A 20265-nucleotide genomic window follows, 5' to 3' on the forward strand; every position below is an offset into this window, starting at 1 on the left:
GTCCGACTTTTTGTATATAGAGCAAAATAGAAAAAGCGCAGAGGTGGTCAAATACCACCAAAAGAAAGCTCTATTTGTGGGAAGACTGAAAGTCAGAGACCCGAAGACAGTTGAGTGGCTTTGATCGGGTCTTCGCTGTGGTAACCCAGAAGCGATGACACCACTACCAGTATACCGGCATCTTAAAGAGGAAGTAAACCCTGATGGTTTAAGCCTTAATCTAGGCTTACCTGTAGGTTAAAGTGTGTACAACCACTTTAACGACGGCATTTTTTAAATCAAAAGTATTCAAAAACACTGATCTTGGCGTTTTAAATGCTTTCAAGTTCTTATAGACCCCAGATCCCTCCATAAAGAGTTCCTATCACAAGGATGTTTACATTTCTTGTGACAGCAATAACAGTGATAAAAAAATTATATACTGTATTTATTGGCATATAACACTAGAGGTCGACCGATATATCGGCCGATATTTGCCGTTTTTTAAATAATCGGCATCGGCTGATTGTGCTGATAAAAAGCCTATTTAGAACTACAGCAGGACTTTGAAATGACTTCTGTAAGAAGTCAGTGTAAGTTGCCTGAGTCGTCATAGCAACACTTTCCTCCTCTCTGGGCAGGCTGCCAAGAAAAGAACTAAATGATACAATGTTTACACTGAATGAATGAAGTCACCTCTGTGTGTAGAAGTTCTCAGTTTAACCATTTAAAGACTAAATCTTTTCTGACACTTGTTGCTACAAGTAAAAATCCTGTATTTTCTGCCAGAAAATCACTTAGACCCCCCAAAAATTATATATATTTTTTTAGCAGAGATCCTAGGGAATAAAATAGCGGTTGTTGCAATATTTTATGTCACACGGCATTTGCACAGAGGTCTTTCAAATGCATTTTTTTGGGAAAAAAATACACTATTTAAAAATAAAATAAAAACAGTAAAGTTAGCCCATTTTTTTTTTTTTGTCCAAAAGTTTTGACTACCTGTTTTTATTTAATACATAGGTTTTTTTTTTTTTTTTTTTTTTTATCTAAATCATACATACAAGTAAACTGATTGGAGGTTTGTTTTGTTTAATAAATGTTTAAGTGCCCGTTCACACAGGGGCGACGCAACTTGCAGCGCGACTCACAGACGCGACCTGCACACGACTTCAGCGCCGACTTGCAAAACGACTTCTGTATAGAAGTCAATGCAAGTCGCCCCAAAAATAGTACATGAACCTTTTTCTAAGTCGGAGCGACTTGAGTCGCTCCTATTAGAACGATTCCATAGTACAGAACGGAGCGCGACTTGTCAGGCGGCTAAGTCGCCTGACAAGTCGCGGTAGTGTGAACGGGCACTAAATGTAAGACATTTTCTGTATCACTTATGAAGACTGCTTTCACACTGGAGCGGGCAGGCGTTGATGGTAAAACGCAAGTTTTAGCGGCTCTTTACCATCATTTTAGCGGTGCTATTTGGCTGCTAGTGGGGCACATAAAACCCAGCTAGCGGCCAAGGAAGAGGTTAAATGCGCCCATGAAGCACTGCTGCCAAATCGCATTGCATGCGCTTCGGCAGTGGTGCCCATTCATATCAATGGGCAGGAGTGGTGGAGGAGCGGTATACACCACTCCAAACGTGCTGCTTGCAGGACTTTTTTTTAAGATCCTGCCAGCGCATCGCCTCAGTGTGAAAGCACTCTGTCTTTCACACAGACTGCAGGGGAGCCATTTTGCAGGCACTTTACAGGCGCTATTTTTAGCCCAAAAGCGCCTGAAAAACGCCCCAGTGGGAAAGGTGTGTTGGATCAAGGGGGATTAAAAAAAAAAAATAAAGGAAAAAAATAAATAAATAAAATAAAATCGGCCTAACATATCGGCCCAAAAAAAAAATCGGCATCATATATCGGCTATCGGCCACCATGATTTCTAAATATCGGCATCGGCATCGGCCAGAGAAAAACCCATATCGGTCGACCTCTATATAACACTCACTTTTTCACCATGATAATCGGGTGCAAATAGCGTGTTATACTCCAATACAAAAATGTAAGTTTTTTCCCGAAACGTCCCCCTTAAAATTAATGTGCGTGTTATAGACCTGTGCGTGTTATACGCCGATAAATACGGTGTGTATATATTTACACACACACACACACACACACACGTGTGTAAATTTGCCCCCCCCCCCCCCCCCCGTGCTAGCGTGTAAAGGTGAACACACGTCAGTTCTGCATGCATGCAAACCACGATCGTCCCACATATATGAGGTATCACTGCAAACGTCAGATCATGGCCAGTAATTCTAGCACCAGACCTCCTTAGTAAATCTAAAGTGGTGACCTATAATGGCTTTTAAAGCGTTGCCTACAATTACAAAAATTGACATAGTTTGTGGGCATGTGCAATTTTAAAGTGTGACATGTTTGGTATCCATTTACTGAATGTGACATCTTTTATATTTTCCCCAAAAAATTGGGATGCATTCAAATTCTAAAAAGTGTATTTTCACACAATTTCCCCAAAATTGCGTCTGAAAAACCACTGAGCAAATACCATGTGACATAAAAAAAAGAAAGAAAAAAAGCGGCACAAAATGCCTGATCTTTAAGTGGTTAAACCACTTGGAAAAAGTGAAGGGGGTCTGAATACTTTATAAATGCACCATATCTATTTAATATTGCACAAAGCAGTCCTGTATCTATTCTTTGGCTGTGCCCTGCTTATCCTCTCTTCCAGTTGCCTGAATAGCAAGCCCCGTGCTATAGAGGCACCCATGCCCCGAGTCCAGGCTGTGTGTGTGTGTGTCCATAGACACACACAACTTGGCTCGACCACAGCCCTCACTTAACCCTCACAGGATTTGACTGTTTAGTGAAGCATGCAAATCCAGGAAGAGAGAATGGAGCTGCCAGTGGGGACAACATTGGAATGAGAGCTGTGTCGGGTATAAGAAAAATAAAATAAAAAAAAGACAACTAGAATTTAGAACCACTAGAAATCCAACACATTTTATAATAGTTGATAAATACTTGGAGTTTAGTTTAAAACCAATGTCCCATTGCCTACACCTGTCCTATACATACACAGAAAAAAAAACAAAAAAAAAACGCTTAGAACTTGGATACACTTGAACTATATAAACAACATTATGATAAATTATAAAGAAGAGACCAAAGCATACCCATATTACGGTCAACTTCATCTTCCATACTGGGAATAGGCCAGTCCAACTCTTCAGCGTCAAGCTGCTTTTCCTCCACCGTCTGTCTTCCTTCAGTCATGTCTGGTTTGCTAGATGCTGACTCTGCAAGGTTTGAGGATTCTTTTTTGCCCACTTGCCAGAAGCGATTCATTTCTTCATTAATGTCGATTTCATTATATTTCAGTCTTACAAGTGCCAGAGGCGTTTTACACATTTCATCGTGATGTACATCTTCAACAGTCAACTCCAGTACGTCTTCTGTAGCACATTGAAAAAAATAATCACACCCCTCTGAAGTCCATTTACCAGCAGCAACATTAAATCCAGCAAGGCAGCATGGGAAAGCTTGGGCCGGAACACAGGCAAGGGTGGTAGGAAGCTGTCGAATTTCATCTTTGACAACATTTTCTACGTTTCCATAGTCAACAAACCTTACAGTAGCAACATTGGCCTCCATTTTTGAAACGAAAGCCCGGTACCAATTTTGGTCTACGCTGTACATAACATTGCAGAGGCTGCCAACCTCAATGGTTCCAATAAAATGGTCATCTCTGACAGACTTTTCTCCAGCTTCCTGAACTTGTTTTGCTAGGAAATCAAAATCTATTGTTGTTAACTGACACCAGAAATAATCAGGACTGTCTACAGAACTTCCAAAGACTTTTACAGCTTCTCCAGTTTGTGGCAAATTCCAGGTGAAAGATTTAATGACAGCAACATTCTCTGGTCTAGTCTGCCATTCAACAGTTGGTTCTGCATGACATGTATCCAGTTCTGCAGTTAAAAAACAAAACAAAAAAAACATTTAAGAATGCCTGCCAAAAAAAACAAATTCTCATCTCACAAGAATCAGGCCACCACTGTGTACTCCAAGATCACCTCTCATTCAACAGCCCAAAATGGTGAAGTTAAAAGCTTAAATATATGTAAACCCCAACAGCACACTTCTTATTTGCTGTTAGATATATTTTATAGAATTTTCTGATATCTGTTTGATAAGTGCAAAAAATACCTGTTGCTTATGTCAGAAATTGAGCTGTCCCGTGTCCTCTGCACACTTCCTGTGTTATCTCAATGAGTCCAATTAGCCCTCCTAGTTGTTGTCTTTAGACTACAAAATTAGTCAGTCTTTTGTGGAGAACAGGAGAAGGGATAGGCTTGAGTAATTTACAAATAAAAAACACTAGGCACGGCTGACACCAAACCACGGTGCATTGTCAGCTCAAAATAGGACTAAAGCTGGATACACACTATACCAGTGATGGCGAACCTTGGCACCCCAGATGTTTTAGAACTACATTTTCCATGATGCTCAGCTACACTGCAGAGTGCATGAGCATCATGGGAAATGTAGTTCCAAAACATCTGGGGTGCCAAGGTTCGCCATCACTGCACTATACAATTTTCTTTAGATTTACCAAAACCTAAACACTTTCAATTTGTATACAATTAGACAGGCTGCCCTTGCACTACATAGGTGAAGGTAAATCTAAAGGAAATTGAACAAGTGTGTATAGTGTGTATCCAGCTTTAAGAGCTGAATGCATTTCTGGCAAAGCAACAGACATTTCCCACTACTTACGTGGTCTTTGACCACTTGCTGACTGCCCACAGTACATTTACTGCATGTGGGTGGCATGTACAGGCAAAGCGACGTATCCGTACGTAATTTTGCCTGCACAGACACAGGGGGAGGTGCTACGTGACCAGTGCTCGGGGACCGGTGATTATGTGAACGCTATGTGATCATATGATCAAAATGTCAACAAAGCTGTTGTATCAATATGATTCATAACAGCTTTGATTTCTTTAGCCCTGGTTCACAACGAATGAGACTTTGAAATCACGCTACTTCACTTGAAGTAGCATAATTTAATAGCCGCAGATCAGTGGATTTGGAGTGCGACTTGCCTGACATCTGTGTGACTTCATGCATGTCCCACCTGAAATCGCCAAAAATAGTGCAGGAACCCCCCCCAGTCAATGCTGCACCGCAAAGTCGGAGTCGTACCAATTTGAACAGCTCCATTGCTGACAATAGTTTGCAACTTGTCATGCGATTTAAAAATACAGAAAAAGTCGCACCTGTGTCTTACTAGTGAGCTGTGATTGGCCCACAGCTAACACATGGTACCTGGGCCAATCACAGCCCCCTGTACCATATGATTAGCTGTAGCCAATCACTAGTATTCACAGCTGTCATGAACTTAGCGCATCCATGACAGTTCAAAGCATTGTACCAGTAAAGTGTAAAAAAATAAAAATAAATCCATGATAAACACTATGGTAAAATTGAACTACTCTGATGAAAGCATTTAAAAAGAAAAAGTAAAAAATAATGTTAAAAAAAATACAAATATTAAAAAAAAAGTATTTTTTCTTTTTGTTTAAACATGCAATCACCAATGTCCCTGATCACCACCACATCATTCATATAATGACGATGTACTGCACTGGCGACTGTATCTTATAAAAAAAATTAATTGTGAAGGTTGCAGTTGATGCATATTTCAGGTGCATTTTGCGTTTTTCAGTACACGTTTTTGATCCACTGAAGTCTATGGAACCAAAAAAACAACCTGCTGGTCCCTCCCTGGCCCTTTCCATAAAATGCACAGATGTGAAAGTAACCCATAGGAATCCATGTAGTGCATTTCTGCTAGGGTTGCACTGCTACTAATACTGGTTCTGATACTAAACATTTGCACGAGTATCGGTAATCGTGCAAATGCGCCGATACCTGAAACCAATACCTTCAGTTACGGTTCTTTCATCTGTCAGCGGGATTCCCCCGCTGACAGATTAAATGTATACAAAAGAATGCAGGCAATCATCTGTGAAGGAGCGGGGCCGCTGCGTCCTTAACAACTGATGACGTTTGGCTTACTGAAAATGTCCATGCACAGTATAGTATGCACTCAATACTTGGTTGGTGCTCCTTTTGCATGAATTACAGCATTAATGCGGTGTGCCACGGAGGTGATCACCTGAGATGCACCTGTATATACCAGTTTGTGGACTCTTACTTTCACACAGACTAAACAGTCATTTATTGGGAATTTCTTTTACCAAAGACATGTAGCAAAATATATTTTGGCCAAAATTTAAGAAATACTTTTTTATTTTTTTTATTGGATATGTTTTATAAAAGATAGAAAAATATTTTTTCTTCAAAATTTTCAGTGTCTTTTAGTCTATATAATAAAAAAATATAAAAAGAAAGAAAAACAAACAGCAGTGGTCAAACACCACCAAACCAAAGCTCTATTTGCATGAAACAAAATTTTTCCAAATTTCATTTGTATAAAATGTTGCATAACGCAATTGCTATTCAAAGTAGCGCAGTGCCGAATAGCAAAAAATAGCCTAGTCATGAAGGGGGTAAAAGCATCGGGAGCTCAAGTGGTTAAAGGGATAAAACGTGGAGAAATGTGCATGTATTGCACAGATGAACTGTATATTTTTTTATTCCCCCGACATATACTTTAAAGTGGATCTAAAACACAATCAGTAAAATCTCATCAGAAGCTTTAATGTGTTAATGAAATTGCAAAAATGGTTTCCAGTCTTAACCACTAGGCGCCCCCCGCTATAGCCAAAAGACGGCTACAGCACGGATGCCAATTTCCGGGAGGCCGTCTCTGGACGTTCTCCTGTTTACTTTCGCGATGCGGAAATTCTGTGCTGTCACAGATCACTGTAAAAGGCCAATCACAGCGTCCGTTTACAGCGCAACCTGAGTGTCCCATGAGAGAGAATCTCATATGTAAACATATGAGATCATCTCTCATCGCTGGCTCTCCCTCCTCACACATGCACAGCATGTGAGGAGGGAGAGACGAACGGCTGCAGCGGTGAGTGAAAAAAAAAAAATACGCAAAATAAGAGTGCCCACAATACATGTCAGTGCCACCTGTCCCAAGTGCCACGTATAAGTGCCATCTCTCAGTGCCACCTGTCGTCAGTGCCATCTGTTATGAGTATCATCAGTGCCACCATTGAGTATTGCCAAAATCCCTATTTAGGTATGCAGCAGTACTGACACATGGAGTAACCCATGTGTCAAAAAGGGGGATGACCGAGATGTTTATTTAACCACTTAAGCCCTGGACCAATTGTCAGCCTAAGGCCGCGTACACACAGGCGGATTGTCTGCCCAACTTAGTCCGCTGAACCGTGTTTCAGCGGACAATCCGCTCGTGTGTGGGCTTCAGCGGACTTTTTCAGCGGACAGTCTGACGGACTTAGTCTTTCGGAATTTCCGTAATTTTGTCCGTCCAAACTTGGTTTCAGCGGACAATCCGCTCGTGAGTAGGCTAGTTCGACGGACTAAGTATGGCGCATGCTCAGAAAGGATTTACACGGCCGAAGGTTGCATTGCAGTGTATTGGACGTCGAATTTCTAGTCCCGTCGTACGTGCTGTACACGTCATCGCGCAAGCTTTCGGCGGACTGTCTGTTCATCGTGTGTGGTCAAGTCCGTTCATTCGAAAGTTGGACGGACTGTCTGTCGGATTGTCTGACGAACTTAGTTGGGCAGACAATCCGCCCGTGTGTACGCAGCCTAAGGACCAGAGGTCTTTTTACAATTTTGCACTGCACTGCTTTAACTGGTAATTACACGGTCATGCAATGTTGTACCCAAACGAAATTTGCGTCCTTTTCTTCCCACAAATAGAGCTTTCTTTTCATGGTATTTGATTGCCTCTGCGATTTTTATTTTTTACGATATAAAAGGAAAAAGACTGAAAATTTTGAAAAAAAAAAAGATATTTTCTATTTTTGTTATAAGAAAAATCGAATAAACTCAATTTTAGTCATACATTTAGACCAAAATGTATTCAGCCACATGTCTTTAGTAAAAAAAAATGTCAATAAGGGTATATTTATTAGTTTGCGCAAAAGTTGTAGCATCTACAAACTAGAGTACGTTTTCTGGAATTTACACAGCTTTTAATTTATGACTGCCTATCTCATTTCTTGAGGTGCTAAAATGGCAGGGCAGTACAACCTCCCCCCCCCCATGACCCCATTTTGGAAAGTAGAAACCCCAAGGAAATTGCTGAGGGGCATGTTGAGCCCATTGAATATTTTTTTTGTCCCAAGTGATTGAATGACAAAAATAAATAAATAAAATAAAAAGTTTACAAAAAGTTGTCACTAAATGATATATTGCTCACACATGCTATGGGCATAAGTGAAATTACACCCCAAAATAAATTCTGCTGGTTCTCCTGAGTACGGGGATACCACATATGTGGGACTTTTTGGGAGTCTAGCCGCATACGGCACCCCGAAAACCAATCACTGCCTTCAGGATTTCTAAGGGTGCAAATTTTTGATTTCACTCCTCACTACCTATCACAGTTTCGAAGGCCATAAAATGCCAAAATAGCACAACCCCCCCCCCCCCAAATGACCCCATTTTGGAAAGTAGACACCCCAAGTTATTTACTGAGAGGCATGTTGAGTCCATGAAATATTTTATATTTTGCCACAAGCTGCGGGAATATTACAAACTTTTTTTTTGCACAAAGTTGTCACTAAATTATATATTGCTCACACATGCTATGGGCAGAAGTGAAATTACACCCCAAAATAAATTCTGCTGCTTCTCCTGAGTACGGGGATACCACATATGGGGGACTTTTTGGGAGCCTAACTGCGTACGGGACCCCGAAAACCAAGCACCGCCTTCAGTATTTAAATATAAAACGCTACCAAAAAAACTGTTAGCGATCGCAGGGATCAGGCCTGACTCTGCAAACGCTGCAGTTATGTGTTCAGTGTTTTGTAAGTGACAGTGATCGATCGATACTGCACTTGGGTGGGCTGGGCGGAGGGGCAAAACGCAGGTGCTAGCAGGTATCTGGGCTGCTCCTGCTAACAATGCGTTTTTTTGGAACCCTAAACTGCTGGGGACGCTAGTAAAGATCTGATCAGATCAGATATTGATCTGTTCAGATTCTATACCACTACGGGAGGTGTATGCTTTGCGCGTGGGTGTTAGCGGTACTGGCACTAACCTAGCGCTGCCTGGGGTGACACAAACCCTATCTGACCCTAAAACCTAATTGATATCACGGGTGATCAGGGGGTTAAACCTTTATTGGGTAATAAATGGCGGGTGCCCTGATGCTATAAAAAGCAAACTAACTAACCAGAGTCACCCGTAACACTTATATGGTGATCACTGATGAAAGGGTTACCTGGGGGAAATCAGGGGGTTAAAACCTTTATTAGGTAGTATATGGGGGTCCCTAACACTATATAAAAACCTGACTGGGAACCTAAATATCTAACCAGCGTCACCAGTGACACTTATACGGTGAGCGCTGGTGAAAGGGCTCTAGGGGCAATCATAGGGTTAAAACATTTATTAGGTAGTATATGGGGGTACCTAACGCTATAAAAACCTGGCGGTGAACCTAAAAAATAACTAGCTACCTAGCGGCACCAGTGACACTAATGCAGCGATCAGAAAAACGATCGCTTAGTGACACTGGCAAAAGGGGGTGAAAGGGTCAACTCTAGGGCCAATCAGGGGGTTAAACCTTTACTGGGGGGGTAGGGGGCTACCCTGGACCTAACACTAACTGCCCTGATAGTTTTTACAGTTACAACTGACACTGCAATCAGTGACACTGACTGGGGGGGGGGGGGGGTGATTTGTGTGCCTATGTGTACCTACATGTCAGTGTAGTGTTGGTGCACTTACTATGTCTTCTCTTCTCGCAGTCCGGTCAAAAAGACCGCCCCGAGGAGAGTGACATCACTTCCTCCTGCCTGTGTTTACACTACACAGGCAGGGGAAGCTTCTCATTCGCCAGGAGTGATCGAGAGGGGATGGCCAGAAACCAACGGCCATCCCCTCATCCCGGATCGCTCCTGAAGCAAAACGGACCGCCGCAGCCAGCGGGAGGGGGTCCGATTGGACCCCCCACCCGCTGGAAGGCAGGCATGTAGGGGTACGTGCTTGTGCCCGTACATGCCATTCTGCCGACATATAATTACATGCGGCGGTCCTAAAGTGGTTAAGGTATGTACAGCTTATGGCTTCACCAACTACTAAAAAAAAAAAATAATTTTTGCTCTCAATGTATTATATGTGCAAGACACAATGCTCAGGGAGGCATAAGACGAAGGAAAGGGAAGTTTCTACACCACAATATCCATTCCAACACATTTGCATGGATTTTATTGAATTAGACAAATGTGAAAGGAAGAAATATTGTTTGGTAATCAGACACCCTGACCAAATGGGTGGAGATATTCCCGACAGGAAGTGCAGATGCACAGACAGCGATAATGGACCCCATTTTGTAAATAAAACTATACAACATTTGACAGAAGTGATGAGAATTAAAGTGAAATAAGATTGTGCTTATCACCCCCAATCAGCTGGATTGGTGGAAAGACATAATGGCATTCTAAAAAACGAACTGAGAAAAGCTATGGAAGAAACATGTAAAAATTGTACTGCCTACTAGTAGCTGTGACTATTATGCATATCACACCCACAAAAGAAGGGTTAAGCCCATTTGAAATGATACATGGAAGGCCATATAAGATACCCTTACAACCAAATGAAACACCTACTGAGCAGTCTAAGCACACACTATTAGAATACATGTCTAGTTTAAAGCGGGAGTCCACCGGGACTCCACGTTTTGTTTTTTTTTTGTTTTTTTTTTAAAAGCCAGCAGCTACAAATACTGCAGCTGCTGACTTTTAAAATAGTGACACTTACCTGTCCAGCGCGCCCGCGATGTCGGCACCCGAAGCCGATCTCTAGGTCGCCTGTCGGGTCCTGCCGCCGCCATCTTGGGTATGGGAATCAAGAAATGGAGCCTTTCGGCTTCATTTCCCGGTTCCCTACTGCGCATGCGCGAATCGCGCTGCGCAATAAGGACACTCCCCGCTGCCTCTGGGATCTGTGTGTTTCCCAGCAGGCAGCGGAGCACTTGCGGGAAGGGGCGGGCACTTGCGGAAAGGGGCGTACGTTACGCCCCTTTCCGCCGAGAGCTATCCCGGAAGTGGGTGCAGTTACCTGGATTATCCAGGTAACTGCACCCCCCTCCCCCCTGAAAGGTGCCGATTGTGCCACCGGAGGGGGGGAGGGTTCCGATGAGCGGAAGGTCCACTTTAGGGTGGACCTCCGCTTTAAGACAAAGAAGTACTAGCGATTTTGGTTACAGGTGCATGTGGGAGATTGGGTCTTAACAAAAAGTAATAGGAAAAAGCAGTGGTATCCCCCAAGGTGGGATAGTCTTTTCAAAGTCATTTTAACTACCCCTTCTGCGATAAGCAGAGAGGTCTACCTGGATTCACCAGTCCCATTACAAAAAGGTTTTACAGGCCGAATAGGGCCAATTGGCTACAAGAGGTTAAGAAAATCCGGCTACAAAAGGGAGGTCTCGCACAGGGTGGAACTTGTCTCAAACCGGTGAAGTCTCCCTCCCGTTTCAACTGCACTGTGAACCCCCATGCGACCCGATTCTGTTGCGGACCAAAAAAAGGGTCCCGTGCGAGTTTGCTGCGGGAGCGATGCGAATTCAGCCATACTATCTGTATGGCTGAACTCGCATCGCTACGGAGATCGGATGTGATTTGCGGTGCGAATCACATCCGGATCTCCCCCCGCAGCAGTGTGAACCCAGCCTTATAGAGGGAATAACTAGCACTATACTGGCAGACTTCTGTCAGATTGCAGATTGTGGGGATACAACTGGGGCTAGAGGATTTCTATTGGCAGATAAATACATTTGCTCAAGCATGGAATCAAGCCCTGTGGACCACAGTGTATTAAGATTGGGGGTATAATCTACCAGGGCCTAAAAAGAGTGGAAGGAAAGGCTCAATTACAGAAGCGGCCAACTCCCACTGCATACATAGTAAGAACTGTAACTAATTATTAATAACATTAAAGGAGCCAAGGAAGGAAGATCAGCAGTTGTACTCTATGGGAGCATGGGGGTCAATTTTTCTTTGAGGTATTACCAACTAATAAAACCAAATAGGAAAAGGTAGACACGGAAGGGAAAGAAGAAGGCCATACTAAAATAGAAGTTCTGAGTAAAATATAAGATTTACTAACCTAACTATAGAAGATGCCATAGCTTTGGAGACGGGTTACCAAGAAAAAAACGATTGGTTAGAATGGTTGGAGGTACATGGTTAAAACTCTAAAAAAAGGAAAACTGTCTAGTTTGTGGCGAAGCCAGACCACATTTAGCAACGGTCCCTTTTCTTCTAGATCACAATACAGATCCAGAAGGTTTAAAATGTATGTTGGGATTGTATAATAAGAGCTATAAACCTGAAGCAAATTCTACCTGTCACACATTGAGTTTGTTGTTTCCCCCAGTACAGAGACCTCAGATACCTCCAGCGGTTACCGCTTATCCGGGAAACTTTACTCGTTTTGCACTCCCAGGGAACCGTAGCATGGTGGATCTTGGGTCACTACCCGATGACTAATGTGTGGAGAGGACTAACACGGACAACAGTGACTGGGTTGAACATGACATTCAGAGAGCTGATGTCTGGTGGATGTGTGGGGATAAGAAACTGTGAGCTAGGATACTGGCCAATGCCCAAAGGGATTGCGCTATGGTCCAGCTGGCTATGCCCCTGAAGATCCTGTCAGAACACCCGTGGAGTAAGAGTCACTAACGGTATCGGAGGGACACCTCTCCCATAGGGTCATTTGACACTCAGATCTACATAGATGAGTGTGGGGTGCCGGATAAGTTTAGGGCCAAGAACCAGATGACAGCTGGGTTTGAGTCTCTTCTCTGGTGGGTGACTATAAATAAAAATGTTGACTGGATTAACTATATATACTATAACCAACGATTTGTAAACTATACTAGGGACGCTGTGAAGGGCCTTGCAGAACAGTTGGCCCCCACATCTTTAATCGTATGGCAGAATCGAATGGCCTTAGATATGGTCCTAGTTGAAAGAGGAGAGTATGCAAAATGTTTGGTAGCATGTGTTGCACCTTTATCTCTAACAATACAGCTCCTGGAGGGAACGTGACCAGAGCCTTGGAAGGACTGACTGCTCTATCGAATGAATTAGCGGAAAACTCAGATATTAATGATCCATTCACAAACTGGCTTGAAGGATGGTCCGGTAAATGGACTGGACTTATCACATCATGTTTGATCTCAATCGCTGTGGCTTTGGCCATTTTAGCCACTTTTGGATGCTGCTGTATTCGAGGACTTTCACAAAAACTGATTGAAACCGCAGTCTCAAGAATATTGTATCAAGCCCGTCCTACTTCTGAGGAGACCTATGTGGACATTGAAGCTCAACTTAATGACATACAGTCCGAAAGTGTATAACACAGGGACTACCATCGAAATGTGTTGAGATAAAATAGTCACACAAAGAGGAGTGAATGTTAGAAACGTTTTAAATGTTTATTGTGTGATTATTCAAAAAAACAATAACCCTGAGACTGATTTTTAATCCCACTTCTGAGCACTTTGTATAAACTTGCTATATCGTCTGCTTTAACTAACTCCACAGTAAGTTGCAGGATGATTAAGCTTGACTATATATGGTAGCATAAGATTGTACAGGAAACACCAATTAGCCAACTAAAGTACCATCTTGTACCAGGCACACTATCTGTGTTTCCTCAGCCAATAGAAGCGTAGAGGCTATATTATTGTAGGTATTAGGAGGGGGGTATACATTCCTTTGTGTGATTCTTACTGCATCCTTTGGCTTGTGAGCATCGCCCTTTCGTGTGACACATCAGAAATAAATGTTTTTCTTCTCAATACACCTGGAGTTTGACAGATCACAAGAGAAGAATAATCCTAACATTTTTGGGGCTTCTAAACCGGAAACAAGTGGTTTGCATTTCGGATCAGATGGTCCTGACAAAACGGCGAGTATTGGACTTCGAAGCTCAGAAAATTAAAAGTCCCCCCACTCAACGTTAGTGGTGAAATAGGGGCCACTAGCATCTGTCATCAGTGTCACGTATTAGTGCCATCTGTCATCAGTTATCAGTGGTACGTATTAGTGCCACCTATCAGCGACACGTATTAGTGCCATCTGTCATCAGCGACACGTATTAGTGCCATCTGTCATCAGCGACACGTATTAGTGCCATCTGTCATCAGCGACACGTTTCAGTGCCACGTATTAGTGCCATCTGTCATCAGTGCCACATCAGTATCACGTGTCATCAGTGCCACGTATCAGTGCCATCTGTCTTCAGTGTAGAGCTGCAACTAATGATTAGTTTGTCTGTCGACTAATCTATGGATTATTTTTTCGATTAGTCGACTACACAATTATTTATTTATTTATTTTTTTAAATTAATCTAGTGTTTTTTTTTTGATTAGCTAATTAATCCTTTGGATAACCTTACAACCAATGATAAGTACATAAAAAAAAGATAAAAGAATATAACTAGTACATACATATATTATATATAAGTATGTACTTATTTTTTGTAAAGTTAAGATAAACGAATATATATTAAATTATATATATATATATATATATATATATATATATATATATATATATATATATATATTATTTTTTTCATTCTTTTATGTTATCTTTATATTTTCTGTTCAGAATTTCATGAATGTTTATGATTTATTTTTTACAATGTTTTCTTTTTTAAGGGGGAAAGTGTGTGGGAACAGCGTCAGTGTGTTTTGTTTTGATTATTTTTTATTGCAATTTTTTTTATCAGCCCTGTTGGGGGGGGCTATGGTGAGATATCAGGGGTCTTAACAGACCTCTGACATCTCCCATTTGAGACAGGGAAAGGGACTGGGGACAGAGATTCCCCAATCCCTTTCTCTGCAGCCTCTGCTGCACTGATAATGAATGGAGAGAAGACAGCGGCTTCTCTCCATTCAATAACTGAGACATCAAAATCACAGGCGGTTACAATGTTTCAGTTATGTGAATGGACAGAGTCAGTGGTTACTGACTCTGTCCATTCTGAAAACGAAGGAGCCGGGTTTACCGTCTTTTACCTCCGCTCTCCATCCTGAGATACTGAGGGGGGCAGCAGCACGGAGGGGGAGAAGAGAGAGGGGGATGGCAGCACGGAGGGGGACACAGAAGAGAGGGGGACGGCAGCACGGAGGGGGACACAGAAGAAAGAGGGGGCGGCAGCATGGAGGGGTAAAAGAGAGGGGGCGGTGGCACGGAGGGGGATAGATGCACGGAGGGGGAGAAGAGAGGGGGTGGCAGCATGGAGGAGAGCGGGAGATACGGAGCACTGTGATGCATCGACGCCCTGCACGCACGTCATTGTATTTTTGTAGTCAATGTAATCGATTACGTCGACTCTACTTCAGTGCCATGTGTCATTGTCCGTAAAAAAAAAAAAAAGTGCCCACAGTACGTCAGTGCCCTCTGTCCCCAGTGCCACGTATAAGTGCCATCTGTCATCAGTGTCACGTGTCATCAATGCCACATTAGTGCCACCTGTCATCGGTGCCATCTGTCAGTGTCACGTATTAGTGCCATCTGTCATCAGCCCCACGTATTAGTGCCATATGTCATCAGTGCCACGTATTAGTGCCATATTAGTGGCATCTGTCATCAGTGCCAAGAGTCATCGGTGCCATCTGTCATCAGTACGTCAGTGTCACATGTCATTGACCTGGTGCTCTAGGGCCTTCAAAAGTGTAATAGGTAGTCAACAAGTTATATATGCAATTTATACTCCTAAAACACGTGATGGGGCTCCCTGCATGGTGGGCCTCTCTACAGTGCCTTGCAAAAGTATTCAGTCCCCTTGGATTTTTCAACCTTTTGCCACATTTCAGGCTTCAAACAAAGATATAAAACTTACATTTTTTGTGAAGAATCACCAACAAGTGGGACACAATTGTGAAGTGGAACGAAATCTATTGGATATTTTAAACTTTTTTAGCAAATAAAACATCCCAAGGAGCACTGTGCAAGTGATTATTTTGAAATGGAAGGAGTATCAGACCACTGAAAATCTACCAAGACCTGGCCGTCCCTCAACTTTCAGCTCAGACAAGGAGAAGACTGATCAGAGATGCAGCCAAGAGGCTCATGATCACTCTGGATGAACTGCAGAGAACTACAGCTGAGGTGGGAGAGTCTGTCCATAGGACAACAATCAGTTGTACACTGCACAAATCTGGCCCTTATGGAAGAGTGGCAAGAAGAAGCCATTTCTCAAAGATATCCATAAAAAGTCTCGTCTAAAGTTTGCCACAAGCCACCTGGGAGACACACCAAACATGTGGAAGAAGATGCTCTGGTCAGATGAAACCAAAATCCAACTTTTTGCCCACAATGCAAAACGATATGTTTGGCGTAAAAGCAACACAGCTCATCACCCTCAACACACCATCCCCACTGTGAAACATGGTGGTGGCAGCATTATGGTTTGGACCTGCTTTTCTTCAGCAGGGACAGGGAAGATGATTAAAATTGAGGGAAGATGGATGCAGCCAAATACAGGACCATTCTGGATGAAAACCTGTTGGAGTCTGCAAAAGACCTGAAACTGGGACGGAGATTTATCTTCCAACAAGACAATGATCCCAAACATACAGCAAAATCTACAAAGGAATGGTTCACAAATAAACGTATCCAGGTGTTAGAATGGCCAAGTCAAAGTCCAGACCTGAATCCAATCGAGAATCTGTGGAAAGAGCTGAAAACTGCTGTTCACAAACGCTCTCCATCCAACCTCACTGAGCTCGAGCTGTTTTTCCAAGGAAAAACGGCCAAGAACTTCAGTCTCTCGATGTGCAAAACTGATAGAGACATACCCCAAGCGACTTGCACCTGTAATCGCAGCAAAAGGTGGCTCTACAAAGTATTAACGCAAGGGGGCCGAATAATTTTGCACGGCCCACTTTTCTTTTTTTTATTAGTTAAAAAAATTTCAAATATCCAATAAATTTCGTTTCACTTCACAATTGTGTCCCACTTGTTGGCGATTCTTCATAAAAAAATAAAATGTTATATCTTTATGTATGAAGCCTGAAATGTGGCAAAAGGTTGAAAAGTTCAAGGGGGCCGAATACTTTCGCAAGGCACTGTATGTGGCTAGGCTGTGGAAAAGTCCCACACATGTGGTATTGCAATACTCAGGAGTAGCAAAATGTATTTTGGGGCGTCATTTACACATGCCATGTGATAGAAATAACCTATTACAATGAATTCTGTGGGGAAAAAATCTTCATTTTGCAAAGAATCGTGGGAAAAAAATGACATAAAAAAACTCACCATGCCTCTTACTAAATACCTTGGAATGTCTACTTTCAAAAAAGGGGTCATTTGGGGGGTATTTGTACTTTCCTGGCTTGTTAGGGTCGCAAGAAATGTGATAGGCCACCAGTACATCAGGTGTGATCAATTTTTTATGATTTGCACCACAACTTGTAAACTCGCTAACTTTCACAAAGACCAAATAATATCCACTAATTTGGGTTATTTTAACAAATATATGTAGCAGTATAAATTGTGGCCAAAATTTATGAAGAAAAATTAATAATTTGCAAAATTTTATCACAGAAACCAAAAAAAAAATTCGGTCTTTTTTCATTTATAGCACAAAAAATAAAAAACCCATAGGTGATCAAATACCACCAAAAGAAGGCTCTATTTGTATGAAAAAAAGGACAAAAAATTATTATTTGAGTACAGTATTACATGACTGAGTAATTGTCATTCAAAGTGTGAGCACTGAAATCTGAAAATTGGTCTGGTCAAGAGGAGTGTTTAGGTGCCCAGTTGTCAAGTGGTTAAATGTACCACCTTCACAGGTGTATGTTATTTAGGAGGAGATTATAATACTTGATGATCCTGCCAGGTGAGACACTTGCTGTTATGGAGTGAAAACTGTCTACCAATTATGCTTCTGCGTTGTTACCCTGTCACATGTAATCCTGGTAAAAACACATGTGGATGTGGAGCTGTTTTTGGTCCCATCCCAGTTTCACTTCCTGTCCTGCTGACAAGGTTAAAGGTTATACTGGTCAACAGATAACTCTACAACAGCAACAGAATGGGGAAAGCGCTGAAACCTGACCAATATTTTATTTAACTGGTAATTGCGTGGTCATGCAACGCGGTAGCTAAATTAAATTTATATATTTTTTTCACATAAATAGAGCTTTCTTTTTGTGGTATTTGAACATCAGTGTTTTTTTTTTTATATTTTGCAATAAAAAAACAAACGATCCAAAATGTTAAAAACAATATTTTTTACTTTCTGTTATAAAACATATCCAAAAAACAAAACAAAATTTCTTCATAAATTTTGGCCAAAAAAGAAACAGCAAGTGTATATATAGATTATATCCAAAATGTATGTATATATATATATATATATATATATATATATATATATATATATATATATATATATATATATATATATATATACACACACACATATATACATATATACACACACACACACAGTCAGGGAACACAGTTAACTCCGTGATCACCCCCTAGTGTTAACCCCTTCCCAGAGAGTGGCATTTTTACAGTAATTAATGCATTTTTATAGCACTGATCGCTGTATAAATGTCAATGGTTCCAAAAATGTGTCACATATCCGATGTGTCGGCCATAATGTCGCAGTCCCGATAAAAATTGCAGATCACTACCATTACTAGTAAAAAAAGTAATAAAAATACTATAAATCTATCCCCTGTTTTGTAGACACTATAGCTTTTGCGCAAACCAATCAATATACGCTTATTGTGATTTTTTTTTTTTACCAAAAATATGCAGAGTACATATCGGCCTAAACTGAGAAAAAAAATAGCTTTTTTTTTTTAAAAAAAAAATGGGGATATTACAGCAAAAAGTACAAAATATTGTGTTTTCAAAATTGTCCTTTTTTTTTTTCTTTATAGCACAAAAAATAAATACCGCAGAGGTTATCAAATACCACCAAAAGAAAGATATTTGTGGGAAAAAAGGACATCAATTTTGTTTGGGTACAATGTCTCACAACCGCGCAATTGTAAGTTAAATGGACGCAGTGCCGTATTGCAAAAAATGGTTATTCAGCAGCCAAATCTTCTGGGGCTGAAGTGGTTAAGGGAGTGAGGTTATTTTTAATTCAAAGTGGCGTTCCAATAAATATTTTGTTCATTAAAAGTCAGCAGCTCCAAAAAAAAGAAAAAAAAAAGTATCTTCTGACTTAATAAAAAGACACTCGCCAGTCCCACAATCCAGTGATGTGACCACCCAAACCCTCCATTCTCTCCCCCGCCTGTCCACGGCGCTGGCAATACTACTGTGGGCATCCGGCTGTGACAGTTTACAGCTGGGTGCGCATGTGTCACTGCCCTGTCCTGAATCAATCTTTTGGGACCTGTGATGTGTCCCAGAAGATTTGCAGGGAGGAAGGGCTGCCCAAGCAGAAGTTCATCAGTAATTGTGATGCATCGCGGAATCGAATACCAGATAATCGTAATTGAAAGACCAGTGAAGATGCGCATTTAATAAATAATATATATTTAAAAAAAAAAAATTAATACCAGTAATGGCAGCGATATTGGCACTTATTGGGAACTACCTACCACCGACAAGAATGCAGTGATAATACTATACACGGTCACTGAAATGACACTGGCTGGGAAGGTTAACATCTAGGGCAATCAAAGAGTTAATTTGCGTACCTGACAATGATTACTGTGTGTTTTACTAAGCAATGCATTTGAACAAACAATTGTGAATAAATTGGATATATATGTGTAATGTTCACATACCGCCACCAGATGTCTCCAATCAAGTGAAAGTGATATCTTCTTTAACCACTTAAAGTGGTTGTAAACCCTTACAAACCACTAAATATCCCCCAAAAATATATAAAAAATTTATTTTTTCCTCAGTTTAGGCCGATACGTATTCTCCACCTTTGGTTAAAAAAAAATAAAAAAAAAAAAATAATCGCAATAAGCGTTTATTGATTGGCTTGCGCAAAAGTGATAGCGTTTACAAAATAGGGGATAGTTTTATGGCATTTTTCTTGATTTTTTTTTATACTAGTAATGGCGGCGATCAGCGATTTTTA

The 20265-nt window shown here is 41.3% G+C and overlaps 1 protein-coding gene across 1 annotated transcript in view; it reads right to left on the reverse strand.

Annotated features, from left to right (window-relative positions):
• The window catches only part of TDRD6 (tudor domain containing 6), a 176361-nt gene that overhangs the window by 138445 nt on the left and 17651 nt on the right, over positions 1-20265 (reverse strand). Inside the window, exon 2 of the mRNA XM_077485168.1 lies at positions 3167-3961. Within this exon, the coding sequence (XP_077341294.1) occupies positions 3167-3961 (795 nt within the window). The remainder of the gene's footprint in view (positions 1-3166; positions 3962-20265) is intronic.

Source organism: Lithobates pipiens, unplaced genomic scaffold (assembly GCF_037356315.1).
Source record: "Lithobates pipiens isolate NorthernLeopardFrog02 unplaced genomic scaffold, aLitPip1_a1.2 Scaffold_18, whole genome shotgun sequence".
Taxonomy (NCBI): Eukaryota; Metazoa; Chordata; class Amphibia; order Anura; family Ranidae; genus Lithobates; species Lithobates pipiens.